General features: G+C 42.5%; 3 protein-coding genes across 3 annotated transcripts; 1 reads left to right on the forward strand and 2 right to left on the reverse strand.

Annotated features, from left to right (window-relative positions):
- The first annotated feature begins 5,289 nt into the window (after positions 1-5,289).
- On the forward strand, positions 5,290-11,041 carry LOC115678378 (inactive protein kinase SELMODRAFT_444075). The gene is made up of 10 exons (XM_030601752.2): positions 5,290-5,939; positions 6,120-7,199; positions 7,691-7,845; positions 7,928-8,022; positions 8,154-9,196; positions 9,386-9,546; positions 9,723-9,799; positions 9,882-10,029; positions 10,176-10,325; positions 10,579-11,041. The coding sequence occupies exons 2-10, from the start codon at positions 7,016-7,018 to the stop codon at positions 10,819-10,821; spliced, it is 2,256 nt and encodes a 751-aa protein (XP_030457612.1). The 5' UTR covers positions 5,290-5,939; positions 6,120-7,015; the 3' UTR covers positions 10,822-11,041.
- A 1,170-nt stretch (positions 11,042-12,211) lies between these two features.
- LOC115678258 (uncharacterized) lies at positions 12,212-15,515 on the reverse strand. Its single transcript, XM_030601597.2, has 10 exons — positions 15,131-15,515; positions 14,678-14,740; positions 14,345-14,426; positions 14,140-14,217; positions 13,899-13,977; positions 13,707-13,749; positions 13,093-13,196; positions 12,900-12,969; positions 12,603-12,685; positions 12,212-12,501 (listed from the first exon to the last, which is right to left on the reverse strand). Exons 1-10 carry the CDS (start codon positions 15,344-15,346, stop codon positions 12,471-12,473), a joined length of 849 nt encoding a protein of 282 aa, XP_030457457.1. The 5' UTR covers positions 15,347-15,515; the 3' UTR covers positions 12,212-12,470.
- Positions 15,516-16,940: 1,425 nt separating this feature from the next.
- LOC115678251 (PRA1 family protein F2-like) lies at positions 16,941-17,722 on the reverse strand. Its single transcript, XM_030601588.2, has one exon. It carries the CDS (start codon positions 17,708-17,710, stop codon positions 17,135-17,137), a length of 576 nt encoding a protein of 191 aa, XP_030457448.1. The 5' UTR covers positions 17,711-17,722; the 3' UTR covers positions 16,941-17,134.
- Between the last annotated feature and the right edge of the window lie 5,134 nt (positions 17,723-22,856).

Here is a 22,856-nt window from a genome sequence, read left to right on the forward strand (position 1 = left end):
AAAAAGAAAAGAAAAAAAAAAATAATAATATTAAAAATTTGGACGAAAAGTGAACGGGGTAGATTTGGAACAAAAGTAAAAGTTGGGGTTTTTTATGAGACAAAAAAAAGATTAGGATATAATTGGGACAAAGACTAAAGTTGGGGGGTTTTTTAGGGAATTGGGCCCATTCGAAATAGAAGAGTTCATCTTCTACGACTTTTCTTCGTCTATAATTGTTGGAGTTCTTTAGAGTTTTGTTTGCATAAAATTCGAAAATCGGCATTGAATTAAGGGAAAATTTCAAAAAAGAGTTTGAAATTGAGTTATTTTCTCAAATAAAGATTTGAAGTGAACCTGATCTCAAATAAAGACTTGAAATGACCAGATCGTTTTAATACACATTGAACATTTTCATATAGTTTAGGGACTAAATTGAACAAATACCAAAAGTTCATGGATCACATTGAACAGATTAAAAGTTCAGGGACCACATTGAATATTAGGCTAAAGTTCAGGGACTGCATTGAACAAATTAAAAGTTCATGTACCAAATTGCACATTGAGCCAAAATTCAGGAAGTGTTTGTGTCATTTTCCGTTGAATTAATGGTTGAAAATGAAGATTAGGAGTTTTTTTTTTTTTATAATGAGAGTCGAACGTGCGTTCGAATACGACAATTAGATTTCTTTTTTGATATCGACGTAGTGTCCGGAGCTCTACGAGTCCCTCCCAATTATTGGATACACAAGGGTATGTGCTTTCAGGAATTACCCTCAAGCAAGCACGATGATTCGAACCCATATTTCAGCCTAGAGTATGAACAAGCTTACCACTTCAATAACCCAGTACATTTTATCGCAACTACATGTTATCGACAGTAAAAAAATATATATATATTTGAAAAGATCATTTGATGCGGTGGTAGCAGTGAATGCGAACTTCTGATCTTAGGAAAGCGACCCCGGAAATGCTTTGTGAACAACCAGATGAGACGAAGGAGAGTTGAGAAATTTCGCAAGGGATTTCCATCAAAATGCAACGAGCGACTCTGAATGCTCCTGATCTTCACCGAATGGGTGTCCCCCGTCGACCCCTCGGAAGAGGATTTACCTCCGTGAAGTACGCACCGGGCGTTCCTCGGAACGAATGCTACAGCATCGGGTGAATTCAATATGAATCGCCAGTTGGCAATTCCTTTCCATATGAATCCGTACGCTGATTTTCTCGGCCCTCAATTTGCCTGCTCCTCCTCCTCCTTCGTGAGGCTGCATTTGGTCGTCCGGATTTTTAAACAGGATAGGACTGGATAGGATAGGATAAGAAATCCCAGGATTTCTTCATATCCTATTCACTGTTTGGTGGACTACGGATTTAAAGTCGGATATGATAATTTTTTTTTTTTTTTAGCTATTCACGGGTCCGGAGGAGTCGGTGAAGGAAAAAAAGCCGAGAAATTTTTTTGGTGAAAGCGCACAAGGTGTGAGGATAAAGATGACGGCAAGTGGAGCGTAGGGTTTCTGGAAAAATAGACATTAGAAATCCTATTCAGGTCTATCCCACTCCCCCTCGGATTTTTTTATTCGAGCTATATCCGGTTTATATCCAACCTTATCCTATCCTGAACCACCACCAAACACAGGATAGGATAAAGCATATCCTATCATGACTTTTATTCGGTCGACCAAACGCAGCCTAAGAGGTTTGGTCTGGAGTTCGCGTGTTGCTGATTAGACGTTGTACAGCCTGGACAGGAGGTTAAAACACGACACGTCGGATCCAGCGGGATCGTGCGGGGTTACCCCACGCGTGGGATCACGTGGGGGTCCCCATACCGATGGGACGACGTCGTACCGTTGTAAATAGTAGCCCGGAGTCGTTGTGGCTTGTTGGGTGTGTGGGGGTCGTCTTTTCTTCAATGCTTTTCTCCGTGCATGAAACGCCATCGTTCTTCTTTTTCTAAACAATTTTCTTTTCCGAGTTTCATGATTCGACTGTCTCGCAAAAAAATATCTAGGATTTATAAAAAATATATATATTCTTTTAAAACCGATCGCTTGTGATATTATGTAATAATAAAATAAACGAATGATATTTTGGTCATTAATCATAGATCGTCGCAGACGATGAAAAAAATCGTCCATAGGCTAATTTCTCTTGGCGATACTGATATTATTAAGAAAATGTTTTTTCATCATTCATTCTTCGATGCAAAGATGCCGAAAGGTTGGATTTGGGACAAGGGTTGGGTCTTGCCGCAAATTCTTAGGGGGCGCACTTTCGAGGATCATTAGCGGTTGTTCAATTATAAAAGGACAAACCGTGGCCGTTCATCCAAGGCCTTTGAAATGCCTATGAGGCGCGACATTTTCGTGCGTGAGATACGACGAGATGCGGTACGGCACGATAGTTTTGAGACAACGAAATCGGTGTCCACGAGTTAGACAACGAAATCGGTGAGCTTTGCTAGAGGCCTTGCCTTTGGTCGATCACGGAAGAATGGCAGAAAAAAAAAATTGAGAAAAAAAAATCGCAAAATTTCAAAATATTATTAAAATTTGTCAACGTAAGTTCCGGTGATATCACCACATAGGATAGCCGGTGCTCATATCAGCGATTTCCGGCCAAAATTGACAAAATTGACTCAATTGGCAAAAAGTGAAAATGTTAATGATTCAATTGGCAAAATTAAAAGGTTTTAAGACTGAATTGACAAAAGCGCAATACTTTTAAGACTTTTTGGACAATTTTCCCGCTAACATGACCCTCCTTTATTTCCATTATTAGCCCCTCTTGGAGGTGGACGAATTGAACAAAATTCAAAGAGACGAACAATCTGTAAATTCGAGGATTACCGTGGCCAGCTGAGGTGCTAATGCAAACTAAGAAAGAATTAAATGTGCCGATGATGATGATGCTAAGTTAATTTAACTCGTTTGAAGACTCCGAGACCAAAGACATTGGGCATTGAATTCGGCGGGGGTACGATGCTGCTGCATCGGATTTCGACGTTATTCGTTAAAACCGCTTGGAATTATAACAAAAATCAACATCATATGTACATAGAAGATAATTGTTGGGCATTGTGACCGAGATCTTTGGATTTTTATTGTAATCGCAAATTCGCTAAAATCAACATCGGCCCCTCGAGTACTCCACTGGCGTGGAGTTAATTGCCAATAGGCATGCGGCGCTGCTGGTAAAGGAACCGGGGGGGCAAGGGGTGGGGTCGAAGTGTACTAGATCCAGGGCTCAATCCCGCGAGCATTACACACATATATACATAAAAGAGTCGAGCAAGACAAAAAAAAAAAAGTTCGAAGTAAATTATAGACGTGGATTCGGGTAGTCGGGTGTACTTCGGCACCCGAAGGTTTGCTTCGTATGAGGTATTTGGTTAGTGAAAATTTTCGAAAATATCAAATTATTATCTATTTCCAACTGTGCTCTTCCTTGAAGCTTAATTCAAAGCTCCCCATGAATTAAGACTATGGGAATAAAAGTGACTTCGAACATAATTCTCACAGTATACCAATCTCGGTGCTATTTCACTTCGTGAATCATAGGCCAAATTATAAAATTTCGAAATAATTACATTCTATAAGATAATCGACGTGAAGTTCTGAATGTTTATATCGGTCACGACCGACCGTACATACAGATCTTGATTTGTACCGACTTATGAGAATGATTTCGAGAACTAATAGCATCCGTACGGAAAGGAATTTAACCGTCTCTTTGAATTTGAAAACCATACACTCAAACATGGTTTCAAAATCATCGTCCTTACAAATTAAACATATTTCCAAGAAAAACAGAAACTAGAACCATTTAACAATATCAAGGGGCACTTAAGATAGCCATAAGTTAGTCAAAACTTATTTTATGGGTCATTAGGTAGCCAAGCCTACGAGTCTAATGTCCTGAATTATTAGATAAATAACGAAAAAAAACAAATTAAAGAGAAATCTCTCCCAGTTGAGAAGATCTTCACGAGTCCGTAAGAAATAATTCGCATTTCCACCGCCGGGTAGTCGACGAAACGTAGATAAAATCATATTATATAATCATTTTTATATATCGCCCATGTCGTCCGCCCGACAGATACACGTGCAGAAACGCCCGTATAACGATAACGCGTCCGATGACAATCCATCTTTTAAACGAGCTTCGAATCGCGTTATAAAATTACAAACAGCTGCCAATCTAAAATGTCTAGACAATCATCTCGATGCATGAACATCGAAGTTTGCAAAACAAAATTCCAATCTCCATGCTTTGTCTTGTTCCGTAAAAAAGGGCTACTAAAATAATCCTAGGCAAAAGCCAAACCCTGACTTTTTCCCCTAAAGTTAGCGCCATGACCCGATTCAAATATCCAAAAACATATGCTTCTCCCACACTCTAACTCTCCCTCGTTTTCAGCGACTATATAAAACTAAATAAATTCCGACCCGCACCATAATCATCTCGTCTCGTCTCGTCCCACACCTCGACGGCCGCTCTCGAAATCTACACCCGACCCGAGGGAGCATTTCCGGGGCCCGGGAAAATCAGCGGCGACGAGCCATCCCGGCAGCAATCCGGACCCGGCAAGAGACCCGCCCGTCCCGCAAGAAAGAAACAGCTGATTTTGACGCCCTCCACGGTCCCGCGCTCTTCTCCCTCGGTCCATACTCCGTTTCCGTGAAAATTGAGGTACGTGATAATCTTCTTTTTTCGCATAAACATTCAAATGTCTCGATACCATACTAAAATTACTTTTTCCCTACAAGACAACACCCGCAAAAAGACCCGTGACACGGTTGGGGAGTTCATGTTCACGGCACGTCGCACGAATGCGACGTCCGAAATTGCTGATTCCGAGCTATTTCGCACGCGGGCTACGTTATTAAAGTGTCGGCTCGCGTCTCAGTTAATCGATCGACATGGTTAGTGACGTATTTCACGAGCTTTGAATATAGAACAAGTCAATTCGGTTCCCTTATAATGTAAAGTTTGCATTTTTATTTACTTAGTCACGAGACGAAATAAAGAAAGAAAGAAGGAAGGGTACAGGGAAGAGAGAGAGAGAGAGAGAGAGAGGGAAGCGCGTATCACTTCACGTATAGTTTAAAATTCGCAGGTTTTGATTGAGTTGATGTGGGGTGGGGATGGTGGGGGGGATTGCATGTGGCGCCATTAACGCTGAAATCCGTGCAATCTTCTCCGCCGTCTGCTTCACGGAGGACAGCGGAGCTGAATGGTGATTGATCGATCACCCTCTCTCTCTCTCTCGTTGTGCGTCGAGGTTGCGTTGCGCAGAAGCGGACAGATTGCGTTCGCTACAGGACGCCCCTGTTTTGGAGCCACACTGCCATTACGATTGCGAGGTGTGGGAGAGGAGGTGGTGGTGGTCTTCTGGTCATTGACGACGACGGAGGCGAAGAAACCCTCTAGAGAGAGAGAGAGAGAGAGAGAGAGAGGAAGGGTTTTTCGCTTCAACTTTTCGCGCTCTTCTCTCGCTGTCATCAGTCTCATCTCCTTCCTTTCCTTTCCTTTCCTTTCCTTTTCCTTTTCCTTTTCTTTTGCCCTTTTCTCATCTCGAAGTCCCTTTCTTCGTAACGTCGCGGTGACCCATTTGGCGTTTCGCTGCTGGGTGCGATCCCGATCGAACGCGAGTACTGTTCCCCGGGAGTTGATAATACCCGGAGAAAGCAAGAACAAGAAAAGTAAAAGGAACGGCGAAAGCGAACGTTTTTATTTCTTTAGCCGTGTTTTGAGCTTGGTTTTGCTTGGAGCGGCGGACTGAAGGGGGAGTTCCACGTGATATCAGTAAAGGCGCTTCGGATTTGAATAGTCTCATCTCTGGTAAATGGGATGCATTCTTCTTCTTTGCGCGCTTCGATGTTTTGTCTCCGTTTGACGAGGAAAATTTGAGGTCCGGAAGCGGAAATAGGGAAAGAAAAATTCCAACTTTGGTAAGTCTCTCGAGTTCCTTAAAGTGGCGGAGCAGATTAGATTCTGTGTTTTTGGCGCTTCGAGATATGGGGAGTGCCAAACGAAAAGCAGAGCATTCGAAAACGTCATAAAAGTGTCGCGAGCTTCATCTGCGTTCGGGCTTTCTCTTTCGAGTTGGTTTTGATTCTTTCGCTCTGCAGGTGGGTGGGGGGTGCTCTTCAATCTCTCTCGTCCAAGTACGTGATTCGATCGTCCCCTTTGGCGTCGCGTGGAGATTTTGACATGATGGGGGCTTTCCTCTGAGCGCGGACTTTAGCAGAGGAGGGGCTTGTGCTTGGACTCTATCGTTTCTGGATCCGATCTCATCTCATGCCTCGCTGTTTCGCTTTCGCCTGTTTCTTTTGCTCTGTATTGGGTCGCGTCGTCTGCTGATGGAGTGATTTGAAGGCTGAAAGCAGAGCGACGCAGGTGTCCTTTCGTCTTCCGTGAAGTTTTTAACTCCGCAGCGTGTCATTTTGCTTTTGGTCTCAAGCTCACGCCTGCGCAACTGGGTACCAGCGAAAGGAAAAGTTTACACCGGATGAGTGCTTCTTGAGCTCGAGGATTTCGTCCCTTCCTCTGGCAAGACCAGGACCGAAAAGGGTATCCGTACTTCTGTGTTTCCCAGCTCATCGGTTTCCACTTTGAGAATATTCGTGCTTGATTTTCACCATCTGGAGTAAAAGTGTTCTTCTTCCACTTCAGTTTTTTTTTTATTGCCCCTCAATTTGGCTTTTCCGTGATTCTGAGGATTTCTTGTCAACCGGTCAAAAGGGTCTTGTCATTGCAAGAATCTGCCGTGTTTTGAGTGGAATGGTTTGTTGGTTGGCGGTACATGTCTCTGAATCTCGCCGTGGTGGGGGCAGAGCAATAATGATAAGGGCTTGATTGGTCACTCCAAGCTTGATTTGCCGAACAAGAAGGTTGGATCAGACGCGCCCAATGTGGAAGTTTCCCCCTTGTCCTATAATGCGTGTTTCTCGAGCTTATTAAGGTGCAATTTGGTTTGGGAAGTGAGCGACTCTGTGGCAGAAGAGAACTGAGATTTCATCTGGCAATGAGTAGAGAACAGAAGAGAGGGAAGCTGGAAAAGGGCAACATGGATGTTGCTGAAAAGGTGGTGGTTGCTGTTAAGGCCTCGAAGGAGATTCCGAAGACGGCTCTCGTCTGGGCTTTGACTCATGTTGTTCAACCTGGGGATTGCATTACCCTGCTGGTTGTGGTTTCTTCCCAAAGTTCTGGTAAGTTTCCGTTATGTGGTGATGCAAACATCCCTCCTTTCCGTTCATCGGTTGTGTTATGTGAACTTCTCTTCAGGCTCATCGTGGTTCATGAAATTGGATGGTGCATATTTCTGCCTGAGTTTGTTGACCTACTTCCGCTACAGAAATATTACTCTGAAGGACATTGTTTTGACCTTTTTCTTGCTCCGCTTTTGTATCTCCTAAAAACTTTCTACCTGCTAAGGACGATTTGAGAGTGTACCTTGTGCTACTGAATGTTGACAGATGCAGCTTGTCTGAATTTCTTCATTGTAACGTATCACTTGGTTTTAATTCCTGGAACAATGTATCTCCCGATTTTTCAGCGATAAGAGATTGAGATTTTCTCCCCAAATAGTTTTTGCCGGCTGATTTCTGTCTTACTGAATTCAACCACTGCGTTCAATGTTTCCACTCAAATCCTGTCACAACCATACTTCCTAACGGCAATTCCATTACAATTTTTCCAGGAAGAAAGTTATGGGGTTTCCCAAGGTTTGCAGGGGACTGTGCTAGTGGGCATCGGAAGTCCCATTTAGGGTCGAGTGCAGAGCAGAAGATTGATATAACAGATTCCTGCTCCCAAATGATCCTTCAGCTCCATGATGTGTATGATCCGAATAAGGTCAGCGAGATTGATGAAACTTGTTTATGGTGCTTTTCTGTTTTCTTTTCATCACCTAACGCCGCCCACCTCTTTTGCACAGATAAACGTCAAGATAAAAATTCTCTCTGGATCGCCGTGTGGAGCAGTAGCTGCGGAGGCAAAGAAAGCTCATGCAAGTTGGGTTGTATTGGACAAGTAATCATCTATTTTCCCTGTTAAAAGAAATAAAGAAAAGTTGGGAGATTTTGAATACAGGATAACTGATGCAGGTGGTCCCATAAGTCTGACATACCTTTGTTTGGTCGACTCTTGTTTACTCTTAACAGACAGCTAAAACCTGAGGAAAAACGATGCATGGAAGAGCTACAATGCAACATTGTTGTAATGAAACGGTCTCAGGCGAAGGTTCTTCGCTTGAATTTGACGGGATCGCCCAAGAAGGAGACCGAAGCTCATCCGCCACCATCTGAGCTGGATGAAGCATCTGATAAACATCACAAAATTCAGCATGAAGCCCCGAATTCTGTCCGTGGTCCAGTTGTCACTCCAACTAGTAGTCCAGAGTTAGGGACACCATTCACTTCTACTGAAGCTGGAACTTCGTCAATGTCGAGCTCTGACCCCGGAGCTTCACCCTTTTTCATTTCAGAGGTGAATGCAGGCATAAAAAAGAATGTGCCTAGTGTAGTGAAGGAAATTAGGGATGTCGATGAATGTAGTAGCTCAGACTCAGACAGTGAAAATTTATCTCTAGGTTCAACGAGCTTGAGGTTTCAACCATGGATGGCGAAATTGCTTGGTTCTAATTGTAACGATTCCGTTCATTTTGGACAAAGCTTTCAGAGAGCTAATGACACAGTGCAAGCATTAATTGCCAAGGATATGCCAAGTAAGTTCGCTAGAAGCAATGAAGATGATCTGATTCAATTGCCGGACTACAGGGATGATATGGACATAGGTGGAAATTTGAGAGAAGCAATCTCACTGTCCAGAAATATGCCCAGTGGCCCCCCACCTTTGTGCTCAATATGTCAAAATAAATCTCCTGTTTTTGGAAAACCACCAAGATGGTTCAGCTATGCTGAGCTAGAGCTTGCAACTGGCGGTTTTTCACAGGCTAATTTCTTGGCTGAAGGTGGTTTTGGATCTGTTCATAGAGGGGTACTTCCAGATGGTCAGATAGTTGCTGTCAAGCAACACAAATTGGCTAGTTCTCAGGGTGATCACGAATTCTGCTCAGAGGTTGAAGTCCTGAGCTGTGCTCAGCACCGAAACGTTGTCATGCTGATTGGGTTCTGTATAGAGGACAAAAGAAGATTACTGGTGTACGAGTACATTTGCAATGGTTCCCTGGATTCACATCTCTACGGTAATTCTCTTTACAATAGCAGTGGATGGCCAAAAGGAATGTCGTAATGGAAGCTGTTCTTTCTTAGCTTTCCAAGTATTACATTGGCATTAACCCCTTGTCCACCTGTTTGTTGACTGGAATAATGAACTGTCGAGGTTGATATTCTCGATGTGTCTATGTAACTAGTCAACGATTTTGCTGTTTCAGGACGTCATCAAGAGCCATTAGAATGGTCGGCACGACAAAAGATTGCTGTCGGGGCTGCTCGAGGTCTGCGATATCTTCATGAAGAGTGCAGAGTGGGTTGTATTGTCCATCGTGATATGCGTCCAAATAACATCCTCATAACTCATGACTTCGAACCCTTGGTACAGTCATGATCTTTTACTTTGGATTTATTGATGCTTTCACCCTTCTCATTGAAGCTATGGGCCTTTCCTTTTGTGATCTTCCAGAGGATGTTCTAGCTCTTAATTTCTAGATATAGTACTTATACTTTGAGGATGTGGTGTGTTAATCCTTAACCGATTGCTTCTTTCACAAGGTAGGGGACTTTGGCCTCGCTCGGTGGCAGCCTGATGGACGCACTGGTGTTGAAACAAGAGTAATTGGTACTTTTGGGTGCGTATTTGATATTAACAGTTGCTTCATTTTCTAGACATCTGTGAGATTGGAATATTCATTCACCTACTTTTATCTATAGATATCTAGCTCCTGAATATGCTCAAAGTGGACAAATCACAGAGAAAGCTGATGTATATTCATTTGGGGTGGTGTTGGTGGAGCTTGTTACTGGGAGAAAAGCTGTGGACGTTGATCGGCCCAAGGGTCAGCAGTTTTTAACTGAGTGGGTATGACTCTGAAAAATAGTGATGTTAGATTTCTGGTGTCTTTGAAACAAATCTGATGCAATCTTATCAAGATACGGGATATTGTGTTCTCTTCATCGGTAAATTTCCATGTTCTGCTCGTAACTTACATTGTTAGTATTCGCCAGGCTCGTCCACTGTTGGAAGAATATGCAATTGATCAGCTGATAGATCCACGATTGGGAGATCACTATTCCGAGCACGAGGTTTGCTGCATGCTTCATGCTGCATCCCTATGTATACGGCGTGATTCACATTCCAGGCCTCGCATGTCACAGGTGAGGAAATCCATCAGAAAAGGTGGACAGAAAACAAGCCTACAGCATTCAGACCTTGAGTGGAATTAATATGGATGTCTGAAGATAATTAAAATTAAGTAATTGTGAATTTGTCACGGAAGTTACCTTAATTCTATGGAATCTTCAAATTTTGAGAGGGATTTCGGCATTATAAGTATGAAGGTGCAATGGTTGAATTAGTATGGATAGTTGTCATTCGAACTAATTGTTTTACGTCTTTTTATGGGAGAAGGTGCTGCGCATTCTCGAAGGTGACATGCTTGTCGACACCAATTACATGTCGACTCCGGGGTCTGATGCGGGAAGCCGGAGCGGACGAATTTGGACGGAGCAGCAGCCTCAGCATTATCACAGCGGTTCCTTACTGAACGAGGCAGCCGAAGCATTTAGCGGGAAGCTGTGCCGCAAAACACAAAGGCTTTCCATCAAGGAGCAGGAGATGGCCAGGAGGATATCATGTGAAGATGAGATGTGAGGAGGGGCTCATCCAGTTTTTATATGGTAGAGTTATATGCCATTTTGCATAATTTTTTCCCGTCAACTCTTACAATTTCTCTGTCGAAGCCGTCTAAAATTTTGGTTGTGTATAGTGCTAAGGAGAGTAGGGAATCAGCATGCTAGTGTAATTCTTTGAATAGTGAATGCTAAGATGTGAATGTTTGAAGTATATCATATTTTCTAGTTCAAAGGTAAAATCAAGAATGCATCTCCCTCCTGCCCTGGCTCTGTGTTGGCCACTGAGGGCTGATCAGTGTTCTGTTGCTACGTATATGAATTTTGTCTTACCTCAAGAATCACAAGAAGGAAAACTGCAAATCTGACATCATTGAGTGCTTCTTGGATTGGCTTAGAAGTCCAAGAAAAATTCAAACATTTAAAAATGGGGGACACACTGAGATTCAACTTCAGGCAAGAGAGGTGCTCCCCAACAATGACAAAAAAACCAGTGAGTTTCAAAACCAGAACCGGGACGTGCACGGGGCATTTATTGCGAGTCCTTGTCCCGACAACGACAAAAGCAAAGGCCGAGTTTCACGACGCAAACAGGACATGCAGGCATTATTGCATGAACCATCTTATGCCGCCACTTCGCCCAAATGATCTTGTTTTTCTATTCGGTTTTTTTAGTCTGGCAGGAGGAGCCAACAAGTTGTTTGGCACATGCAGGCCTCTCTGACCATATTAAATGTAGGCACTGTCCCAGGAAATTGAAAATGCTGCCAGTGAGCCCTATTTATTTGATTTCGTCTTTGCCATCGCTCTGTTCAACTTGGGGGGCGGTGGGTGCTGGGTGGCAGGCCCTCCTTGTTGAATGTTCCGCCATGTGTTTTTGCCTGACAGAAGATTGGATTTCATTCAATTTCTCTCCGTTTTATTATCCCCCTCTTTTTGTTTCGTTTCGTTTTGGTTTTCTGTTTTTGATGCCAACTCCAAGCAAATTGCAAAACAAATGTAGCACCTAATGGATTAGTTTCATTGTTAGACTCTGACTAGATGGGAGAGGTGGGATTAGATATTGTGACCCATGAACATGGTGTTAGGTTGCCATTTGATGGATGCACATAGGAGGAAGCTGCACTGATTCTTCTTCAATAGGGCGATCGTATTATCCACGAGCAAGAACACTAAAAAGTCCGGATCCTGACCCTCATGAAATCGCCGTTCCGCAGTATCATCGCCATTCCTCTTCTCGTAGAGTCTCGTATGACAAAATGATTCAGACTTACATGCAATAAAGAACAGCCTTACAAGTTCTACCGTTTTCACGTCTTTCCAACATTTTCATGAGATAGAAAGATGTTTGTGAGCACAATCAGAATGCCAGCTCCAATAAGCATCACCTTCGCCCCTTTTTAGTGATAAGATGGAGAAAAGCATATTTTACCAAACAAAAACGATGGGAAGAAATAACAAAATGGTTATGGGACTTAAGTGTTGACTGAAGGAGGAATAAACAGAAAATGATTCTATCATACTGGAAACGCCGAAAGATAATACAGCCATAAATAAAAAATAAAAAAAAAAGAACAGAAAATCAGAGCAATTTTTCTAATTGCACTTCATGCATCATTTGGCTGAAAATTTGAAGAATCGAAAAGCTTTGTCCTCCTCTTCCCTGATTTTCTAATGCTTCCTCATTTTGGACCTCGCATATCTAGAAAAAGAAATTCATAAGCCATGGTTCAGTCACAATGCAACTGGGAAATGCACAATGAGTGAACAGGACAATCGAGCAAGAATGTGAAGCTGAATTACTCTATGTTCATGCCACCACGGTCTGATGATGCTAACTGGCTACCCTGAAGCCCCTCCATGGCCTTGCTAGCTTGCTCGATTTCCTGCCAGTAATATGAAGAGCAGTGTGAGATCTGAAATTAATCCTCCGTTCTTAGGTGCTGAATATTTAGTTGTTCTACATGACCGAGGGAAGTGAAGGGATAGAGCAATAGAATTGCCTCATAAGCTCGTGATTTCTAGCTATATGTCTATGCCATGGAAAAGCATGCTTCTGATCGCGTGGTTATCACTCAAGAAGGATTCTATACATGGTACCTCAAAATCAGCAAATGCAACTGGCATTCCGCTTCGGCCACGTAGTTTAACCATCTTGAATCCAGCATATCTGACACCAAAGAAATGGGTTTATGACAAAAACAACGACATAGATGCTGCAACTATCCAGAGAACTGCAGATATCATATAATCCAAAAGCTAAAATCAATCGAGAGGGGATGCAATAACTTACTGAGAGAGCGCCTGTGTTAGTTCTTCCTCCGTGCAATTTGGACCAAGGTTCGCAATAAACAGAGTCGAACACTGGTTGACATTCCCATCCACAGGCTTCTCTGACTGCCATGATGCACAAACCGGGGAGCTCGGTCAAATTCACAAATATCAAGGAAAAAGCATGGCTAGCAAAAGAATGAGATCTAGATGAGCCAGATCATCTAATTGAGCTTATCTAAAAGAACCAGAATTGAAGACCACACAGCTGAGATTAAATGCTCGATGGTGAACTGGAAATTTGCGACTCAAATCGTAACGAATTGCTATGAATACGATAGCTCTAATATTTGATCACTGAACAATTATACTCTAGTATTTGATTGCTGAACAATTGATACCGCCACATTAAAAGAGATAAACTTCCATACCTTGACTTGATTTAAGCAAACAACTTTCTTGAAGCCGAAAGAAAAGGATCAGGGAAATTTAGTTTCGTGAACAAAGTCATCGGCATAAAAAGAGTCCCATATTTCATATTTACATCCAGAGAACAACGGAGCATTCAACAGAGGAAAAAGAGAGTCGCCACATTGGACAGAGAACGCGCATGATTAGACAGATGCTTTCACTTACATTCTCGGCTTCTGCAGTGCCATCAGCACCTGTTGTCTCACCACTGTACGTCACCAGAAACAAAGCCGGACTTAACAACGGAGATACACAACGCAACAAAATGAACATGTCTGGCACTGGCCAGATCCTTGACTAAATATCAAAAGATAAACATGTTAAACGCAAACACTGCAATGCTTGAACACTTCCAACCTTTTTGCAGTCTCTGAATCATCTTCGTTGCCAGATTCACGATTATCATCCTCAGATGGATCCTCTGATTCAGAGTCTCCTGAATGAACAAGCATATACAGGATAATCTTATGAGCAATAGAATCAAGCTCCAGCAGCAGAACCTCCACCTCCCATTAGGACACGAAGTTACATGTTAAGGACAACAAAGACAACCTAATGCAAAAGAGACATGGTAATGAGAAACTAAAGGGGCATTTACCATCATCATTACTTGAAGGTTCTTGTGCATTTGATGCCTCGTTACTTCTGTTATCTATAACAACATAAGGTCCACTACCTGTGCCGACGAAAAGAAATAACAAAACGATAGATGACCCTCTGATGAAGAAAGGAATATCACAATGAAAAGTAGCAAAAACAGCAAACCATACTCAAGAAACATTGTTTGACACACAAAAGCTCACCTGGTTTACGTTTGCGCCTTGAATTTGATCTGGCTAGCTCTATATGCAAAGTGGATCCAGTTTGCGGATCGAATTTGACGCCCTATATGCATCATCCAGATGAATTGCAGTATGAACACAAGGAATAAAACAATCCGATTGCTAAACAGACAACAAAACTGACAACAGTTTTCAGCAAGGCAATCCGATACAAGTTAATCATCACTCCTACGTACTAACAAAAGGCAAGTGGTAATTGGGAATTGCATTATCTTAACGTGAAGTCGGCAAAAAATACCATCCATTGGAAGTTGGCAAGTACAAAAATACCCAACAAATGAAAATGGCACTCACATTTAAGGCATGCAATGCTGCTATTGCTGATTGATGGTTGAAAAATGTAGCAAAAGCAACCACCTGCATGGAAAGAACAAAAATTAGCTACAGTATAGAAATGGCAAATTACTCCAATAGAGTACATTCTTCTCCTTAACCCGGTTTTACGAAACAAAACAGTACAAAATCAACTCAAGCAAATAAAAATGACCAAACCCGCCACCCTCAAATCAAATTAGAGGACGCTGATTGTGAACTAGAAGCTGAATTTACACAAACACGTAGAGTGCATTTTATCTATCCATCCTCATACGAGAGGACAATCACACAAAATCATCTCAAGAGACGAAGAATACCCATTAACAAAACATCCATTTGAAGACATCTTCGCCATCCCTTGTTCCCGAAAGGTCACCAGAAAATGAAGGAATGCGATTTTTCCTCGAGAATTGAATGGACAGTCAAATCGACCTGATTACCGCGGCCGGTGTACTTGAGCTGGCAGGAGTCGAACCCAGGGCGACGGCGGAAGAGGTTGTGAATCTCGCGGGCCTTCACGTCGTCGGGGAGTCCGGAGACGAAGAGCGTGTTGATCAGCCCCTTTTCGCCGCCGGCGAAGCCCGCGCCGTAGTCGGGCATCGGAGGCGCGACCGCCAGGTAGTAGGGATCGTAGGGCTGGTGCGACATTATTCTGGTGATGAGATCGCGCGGCCGAGGAACACCGTCGGCGGTGGCGGTGGCGGTGGCGGTGGAGGAAAGAGTCGCGAGGTTCCGGTGAAGCAAGAGCTCAGGAATTTATGCTGTCATGTCCAATTAGTCCAAAGGTGTCATTCGGGGGCTTTGCTCATCCAATATGCAATTTTTCTTTGTTTATTCTCAACTAAAGCAGAATTATTTTTGTATATTTAACTATATATTCATGTAAACACCTATGCATTCTCTCAATTCTGAATTGTTTTATATGAAATAAATTTCATATTTTAAACGTTCATTTATGACAATTCAATATTAAATCTTTCAATTTGACTAATTTAGTCCTAAATATTTTGACAATTTACCAATCGAATCCTTCCGATCAAATTTAATCTGAAATTGCTAAAGTGGAAGCTGACTATCCTATGTACGTGGCACAGCTATAGATAATTTTTGTAATTTCGAAAATTTTTAATTTTCTTTTCCTCTTTTTTTTTATCATTGTGCCGGCGACCCTCATAGGCCATGAAGGCCTCGCTAGAGACCGGCAGGGGCCTCGCTCGTGTTGGCGAGGCCTCTCCCGCGGTCAGTGGGGCCGCGAAGGCCCTTTGCCTAGATTGAGGGCCTTCGTGACTGGTGAGGGTAGTCGATGACCCTCTCCGGCGCAATGAAAAAAAAAAAAGCAAAGGAAAAACATAAACGAAATTTAGAAAATTTAAAAAAAATAAAAATTCAGGTTCCGTTTGTTTCGTGAAAAATGAATTTTTTGGAAAACATTTCCCTAAAAATGATCGCTTATATCGCTTACAAAAATAAATGAACGAGACGAAAATGTTTAGATATAAATCGTTGTTAATGATGAAAACTTTTTTCGTCAACTAATTATTTCAAGCAATCATTTCCGGGAGAATATTTTCTAAATCATTCATTTTTCCATAAAACAGACGGAGCCTCAATACAAGTTCAACTTCCGCGGCTCTTCCCACCGATCCGTCTCGATCAATCGAGAGTGAAAGAGATAAAACGAAAGGAAGAATTTCTATACTTCTCCGCGAGTTAATATTCATATATTTTCGGAAGAATTCTAGGTGTCGGGCCCCGTAAAGGAGCTCCAAATCTTCAACGACGCAGGCGGCAACAGAAGACGATTGAATTATTATTGCCGCCCAATAATGTTTCATATGGTCCATCAATTTATGTAGCTCGATGCTCAACAACTCACCTCTTTCGATTGCCCCGCTCGACAACGACGAATCCATCAAGTCAAGTTCAACACAAACATAGAGAGAAATCGATTCGTGTATTGGCACCGATTAGATTGCTTAGTAGGTTAAGTTGGTGGACGTTTTGCGTCCACGTGTCTCTTGATCGTGCACGATGGCATTGCATTTCAGGATGTGGGGCTCCGTCACCCCCTCCTTCCCTCCCTCCCTCCCAATAAATTGCAGATCGCGAAATCGGGGCCGCCTTGTTCCTGGAAATGCAATCTAATTTATTGAGGCGTGTGCGAACGAAGTGGCTAAAACCAATTCGCAAATTCTGAAATGCCAACATTTTGGTCATTCCCACTCCCAAAACTTCCCACGAATTCGAAGGACACGAAACACCTTTCTCTAGTGGAACCCCTGTTATACAAACACGAAGCCACTCCAATTGGAAAATTAAAAAAGGTAAGATACAAATAAAAGAGGCGAATCGAGGTAAAATAAATAAATAAAAGAAAAAGGGGCAAAAAAAAAAACCGAAAAAATCAGGTCACGCCTTAACAGTCGCCCAAAGGGGTCACGACGACGACGGAGATCCGACGCTCGTCATCAACCCACGCGTCCCCGCGGCTTCCCCGCCCTCCGCCGACAGGTCGTCCGTCCTCCTCATGGCCGCGTGCAGCACCACCACGACGGCCCCGATGAGGACCGCCACCAGGATGTTCACCGTCGCGTGCGTCAGCAGCAGGAACACCAGCGTCAGCACCGACATCACGGCCAGGACGACCCGGTCGTCGATCGTGCGGCCGAACACCGCGAGGGGCTCGTCCCGGAGGAAGTAGAGGAAGAGCCACGCGGCCATCATGACGACGAAGACGATGAGCGAGATCGGGTGCCACAGCAGGCTGAGGAAGAGGATGAGGAGGAAGACCATGGCGTAGTTGGTGCGGAAGAAGGAGAGGTTGGTCCGCACCCGGGAGAGGGCGTCGGGGAAGCCGGTGGGGAGCCGGAGGGCGCGGACGTTGAGCATGAGCTTCCACGGGCGGCGCTCGGCGAGGCCGGACTTGATCCGCTCCTTCGCGCGGGAGATGTACTCGAGGTTCGCCGGCGGCGAGGAGGCGGAGGAGGTCGGGATGGTGCCGTACGTGGTCATTTTGGGGGGTGGGTGGGGGGGGGGGGGGTCGGGCTAGGGTTTTTTCGCGATCGCCGGCGATTGATCGGAGGTTGAAGAAGGAGGCGGGGATATTGGGGATGGGGGTAAGAGCGTGGGAGGTGGTCAATGGGGGAGCGGAGGCTGGAGAGGGATTGGGGGTTTATAAGGTGGGGGTGAGGTGCATGGGGTCCAAGTACACCCCCCCCATCTCTATTCTTCCCCCATTTTAAAACTTGGGGAAAGATATGGGATACGCTTTTGAGGGAAATCCCTGCATGGACCTAGGCCGGGGTTAACGGAAATTCTCGATTGTAGTAATTGGAATGAATTTTGAGGACTTGATGATACCGTATTGGAGTTTTAGGGCTCGCTTGCATATCCTTGATAGAATTCAGAACTTCCTAGATATTCATTTGGGAGAGTATCGGAATTTTTCCTCGTACTTGTAAGTACGAAAATGGAAACATGAAATGTATCGTGATCGACACAGGAAGTCTGTTCTTTTGGAGAAATTGTCCAACGGCATGCATTGACAGGGCGAATGATTTTCATCCTTGAGTTGGTAATGTCGGTCGAAATGCTGGGAGATTTCCAAGTCATGAATCGGAGGTCATCTGTTGCTAACCCTACGAACTACATATGAATTATTTAGAGTCGGGGCCATGTGCATAAGCCTAAGATCTGAACTTAATCGATTCGTAGAGCTTGTGGAGTGTTCAAATGAACTTTATAATAGTCGGGGCCCCTATGCTTGTGCCCCAATTTACGTGGAAAGAAAAATAAACGACAGTGACCAATAAAGTTGTCTCGGGACCAGCCTTCCGGAGCCAAGCCGCGCTATCATGCTATTGCAAATCACCCAATAATTTCATCGTGCGAATACTACGACTTCTCATTTCATATTTGACCCTTTCCTATAGATACATCAATGCTAATTGCATCATCGCCGGGCATTTCGAGAAAAATTCGACTGCCTCCATCACACTTTCAAGATCGAGTTCTAAGCATAGCATTTTATGAAAATTGGGAAACAAGATCTAGTTTAGACATGCCCATGTAGAGAGAGAGAGAGAGAGAGAGAGATATGTTTGACATCAATGATGGGAAGAAAGCTCAAAAAAGGGGGAGCGCCTTTACCCCTCAAAGTACAAAGTCGGGGTGTGGGGGATCCCCAAGGGATTGAGATTGAGAGGTAGGATCGATGATCGTGCTCTCCTTTGCTTTTGGTCGAGAAAAGCAACGAGAGGTGAAATGCCCCCATCGAAGTCCGCCCTTTTGCCCATCATTACATGTGGTGAGTTGCTGAAATTACGCACGCATCTGCTTGTCCCTTGGCCCTTGGAAGACACATGGAAGTGATAATTTCCAATAATGGTCGTGGGTGATGCTGCTGCTGCTGCTTTTTTCCCCCCCCTTCGACAAGACCCGCGAAAGATCATCTTGCTTTTGGTAGATTAGTGCTTGGATTGTAGGCACTAACTGCTTGCGAGCGAGATTGGGCATGGATGGTTTTTTCAATGGATATGTCTTAAGAGATTGGAGTGGAGGATCGATGGAGTCCAGCCTCCAGTCTCTCTCCCTTCGTTGGCTCTACGTTCTTGTAATTTTCCCTCTCATTTCATACCTTAAAACGGTATGCTTTCTATCTTGTCGAACCACTCCCGTTTCGAGCTAGCTTAGCAAGCATTGAATCTCGGCACGAGTGGATTTACATTATTTTTGCTCGTTAATACCCTTTTCGCATTCGAAATTTGCTATATGTGCCCGTGCGGCTATATATATATCATTGTATAGATATTTTGTTTTTGTGCAAAGCACTTCCCTCGATCTGTCCCATTCGACGATTGTAGAGATGGGCAGGGCGAATTTGATCACACGATTTGAGAGAATTGGAATGCTAATGCATGATTAAGCGCGTTGATCTTCCCCCGATTAAGTCAACTTTTTGGGCTTGACAAGTCATCAAGCAAAAGTACCACATAGGGATAATAGTGGGTTGGGAGGTTGCGGTTCGAATGGGGCCGCGGGATGGGCACGGGACGAATTCGGTATTTATCTTGCGGGTAGCCCGAAATCCGAACTTAAGGCCCATTTCATTAACATATTTCTACTCATTTAAAAAATATAAGGTCACTCATGTAACTATATACACCCAAAATAGAAAAAGACTTGCGCAATTCACATTTCTTTTGCAAAACACATTCTTTCTACTTCATTTTTGTTTTGTGATTTGTAGAACTCGTACGAGAATTTTGAAATTGAAATGGTTGCGTGATTTGGATTTCCATGACAGAGAACTTGCAATCTCTATTTTGTTGGGCTATTGGACAGTGACCCATTTCTGCAAAAGGCTTCCAATTTGGGCCGTTCCCTTCTGCTACTTCGGATATTTTGCTGTCTTGGCATTTTAGACCACATAGCACAAGAACAGACATTATGTCATTTGAAATGTGAAGTTAGTTTGAAATCACAATTTGTCTAATGACTTCATCATATTGTTTTTTTGGGATGAACACCGCGACAATCGAGTTTAAAAATTAATTAACTTTTAGGAAAACTGCTCCTAAAGAAACCAAAGATCAAAATGCAAATTTCGGCAAGTAATTCGCAATGCTCAACTAGTTTTTTTTTTTTTTTGGTCGGAGCTCAACCAGTTCAATAGGCTTCAATCTCAATAAGTTGAATCCCTCTTAAAAGTTTCATTTTCAATGAAAATTTACAAATTTTGCTGTGGGGCAGGGAAGTTGAACTCGTTAGATCAATAAGTTGGCCTTGCTCGTCTTGGCCGGTGTACTGTTTCTGAGTCAGGTAGGAAGGAGGCATAGACTGCTGGCGTGATTCCAAGTTCCCGCACAAAGTGAAAAATGAAATATAAATTTGTGCGGCTTCATTTATTTCGCGAATAATGAATGGTTTGAAAAACAATTCTGAGTCAGGTAGGAATAATGAATGGTTTGGCCGGTGTACTGTTTCCGAGTCAGGTAGGAAGGAGGCATAGACTGCTGGCGTGATTCCGAGTTCCCGCACAAAGTGAAAAATGAAATATAAATCTGTGCGGCTTCATTTATTTCACGAATAATGAATGGTTTGAAAAACAATTCTCCTTAAAAAGGTATTCGTATCGTTTATAAAAATGAATGAACGAATAATAGTTTCATCATCCACGAAAATATTTACACATAAATTATTATCAATGATGAAATATTCACTTTCGACTAATTATTTCAAGCGATATAAGTGTTTCGCGAAAATTTGCCTAGATGATGAAACACCTTTCACCAAAAGTCGTTTTTCGATTTTATTAAGAGAAGATAGGTTCCGTGGCAATTTCAGACAGGATATATCATAGGTACACAAGGAAACCGATAGATATATTTCAACAGAATTTAATCTACGTTAAAGTACACAATACTTTGTTGGAATTTAATCTACGACAAAACAAGAACAATGAGATACAACGTGGGAATTTAATCAATGAGGTATGTGGAAACTACAGTTAAGATATATGTTGGAATTTATTCGACGACGAGATATTTAGAAACTACAGCTATGACTACTATATATAAATTGAAGGATAATTGAAAGAAAACAAGATTTGTTTGTTTTGTGCGGGGGTCTCCGAAAAATACGATGTGACTATTTAAAGTCTACAATCAATGGTTACAAACAGTTAACAAATAGTTACATCGACGGTTATATTGACTTCACTACCTTGATAGTTTCATTAACTCCACTATCTTGACCATTTCTTTGACTTTACTATCTTGATGGTTGCTTTATTGCACTACGTTAACGGTTACTTCTTTGATGCTTGCATCCGAGATTGTCAACTCCACTTTTTGTCGATTCCTTTATGCTGTTAATTCATCAAGCTGTTGATAATTTTGTTCATAAACGACTAAACTCTGCTCTCATTGCCTAAGTTTATTACACATCGATAATAAGCAAAAAGTTGGTCATTTTTTTTTGTGTAAACAAATGCCCTTTTAAAAAATTGAATGATTCATTGATCATTCAGTTCTTTTAAATTAGATAATGAAGAGTCATCAGGTGCCTCAGCAAATTTGATTTTTCCTTGCTGAATTTACCTTGGTTGGATTCATCATTTGAATCATATTTTTTCACGATAGGCATGTTTTTTTGTAAAGTCTTCACGTGGCCCTCTATCTTTGTCCTTAAGTAATTGCTCATACTTAGACACTCTTATTGCCAATTGGTATAAATCAACAAAATTTTGGCCTTCAAATTTTTCTCTAAAATTGAAATTCATCCATTAAATGCCAAAATTGTGAATTATTTTCCTAAGAGTGAAGTAAGGCATATATTTTCAGCCCTCTTGAATCGAGCAACAAATTAATTGACCGACTCATTATTGTATTGATAAATTTTGGCAAAATGAACAATCAATACCTCAGTTATGGTTCTATAAAATTGATAATGTAATTGTCTTTCCCAAACAGTTTTAAGTATGGATTGAATTAGGTAAAAAACTTGTATATAAAGTAAAGGCAATTTTTTGATAAAGACGAGGGGGACAACCTATGTCTCGTGAATCCATTTGTTTGTGCCTTTCCACATTGGGCAATAATTGCGGCCGATTAGTCATCTTCGCTAGCGAAAACAGCGAAGTCATGAATTTTGAATTCTCTTGGGTAAGGTATAGTGTCAACCCAGTCAGGATGTAGCTTCCTATATACTGGCTTTCCTCTGTTGGCAGTTAATTGTTGTAATACGAGTTCAGTCACTTAATCGTGGCTTCTTGCTCCCTAGTTTCAAGGTTGATAGGATTTTTAGGCTTTTGTAAAATCCTCACTGTTGGTAGGATTGCTTGGCCAAAATTATTTTCACCATTCAACTGACTAAGAGTTGGGAACATACCCGGAAGCTGCCGTGTTATGTTGGATCATTATGGATTGATTGAATGTCCGGGGGCTTAAGATTGCGTCGTGGATCACGTAATTACCATTTGCTTGATCACATGAGAGAGATGTCTCATAATGTGATTTTCCATCTCATTTTGCCGTTCCTCGAAAAGCCACTTCGTGGTGAGCACCAGCAGGATTCGGTGCTAACTCCATCGCTTCCTCTTTAGTAAGGTGTCTCGGGATGTTGACATTCTCACCTTGGCTTGTCTCTTCCACTTTAG

This window comes from Syzygium oleosum, unplaced genomic scaffold (genome assembly GCF_021117445.2).
Source record: "Syzygium oleosum isolate NSW1041296 unplaced genomic scaffold, Sole_v2.1 Sole_v2.05, whole genome shotgun sequence".
Lineage (NCBI taxonomy): Eukaryota > Viridiplantae > Streptophyta > Magnoliopsida > Myrtales > Myrtaceae > Syzygium > Syzygium oleosum.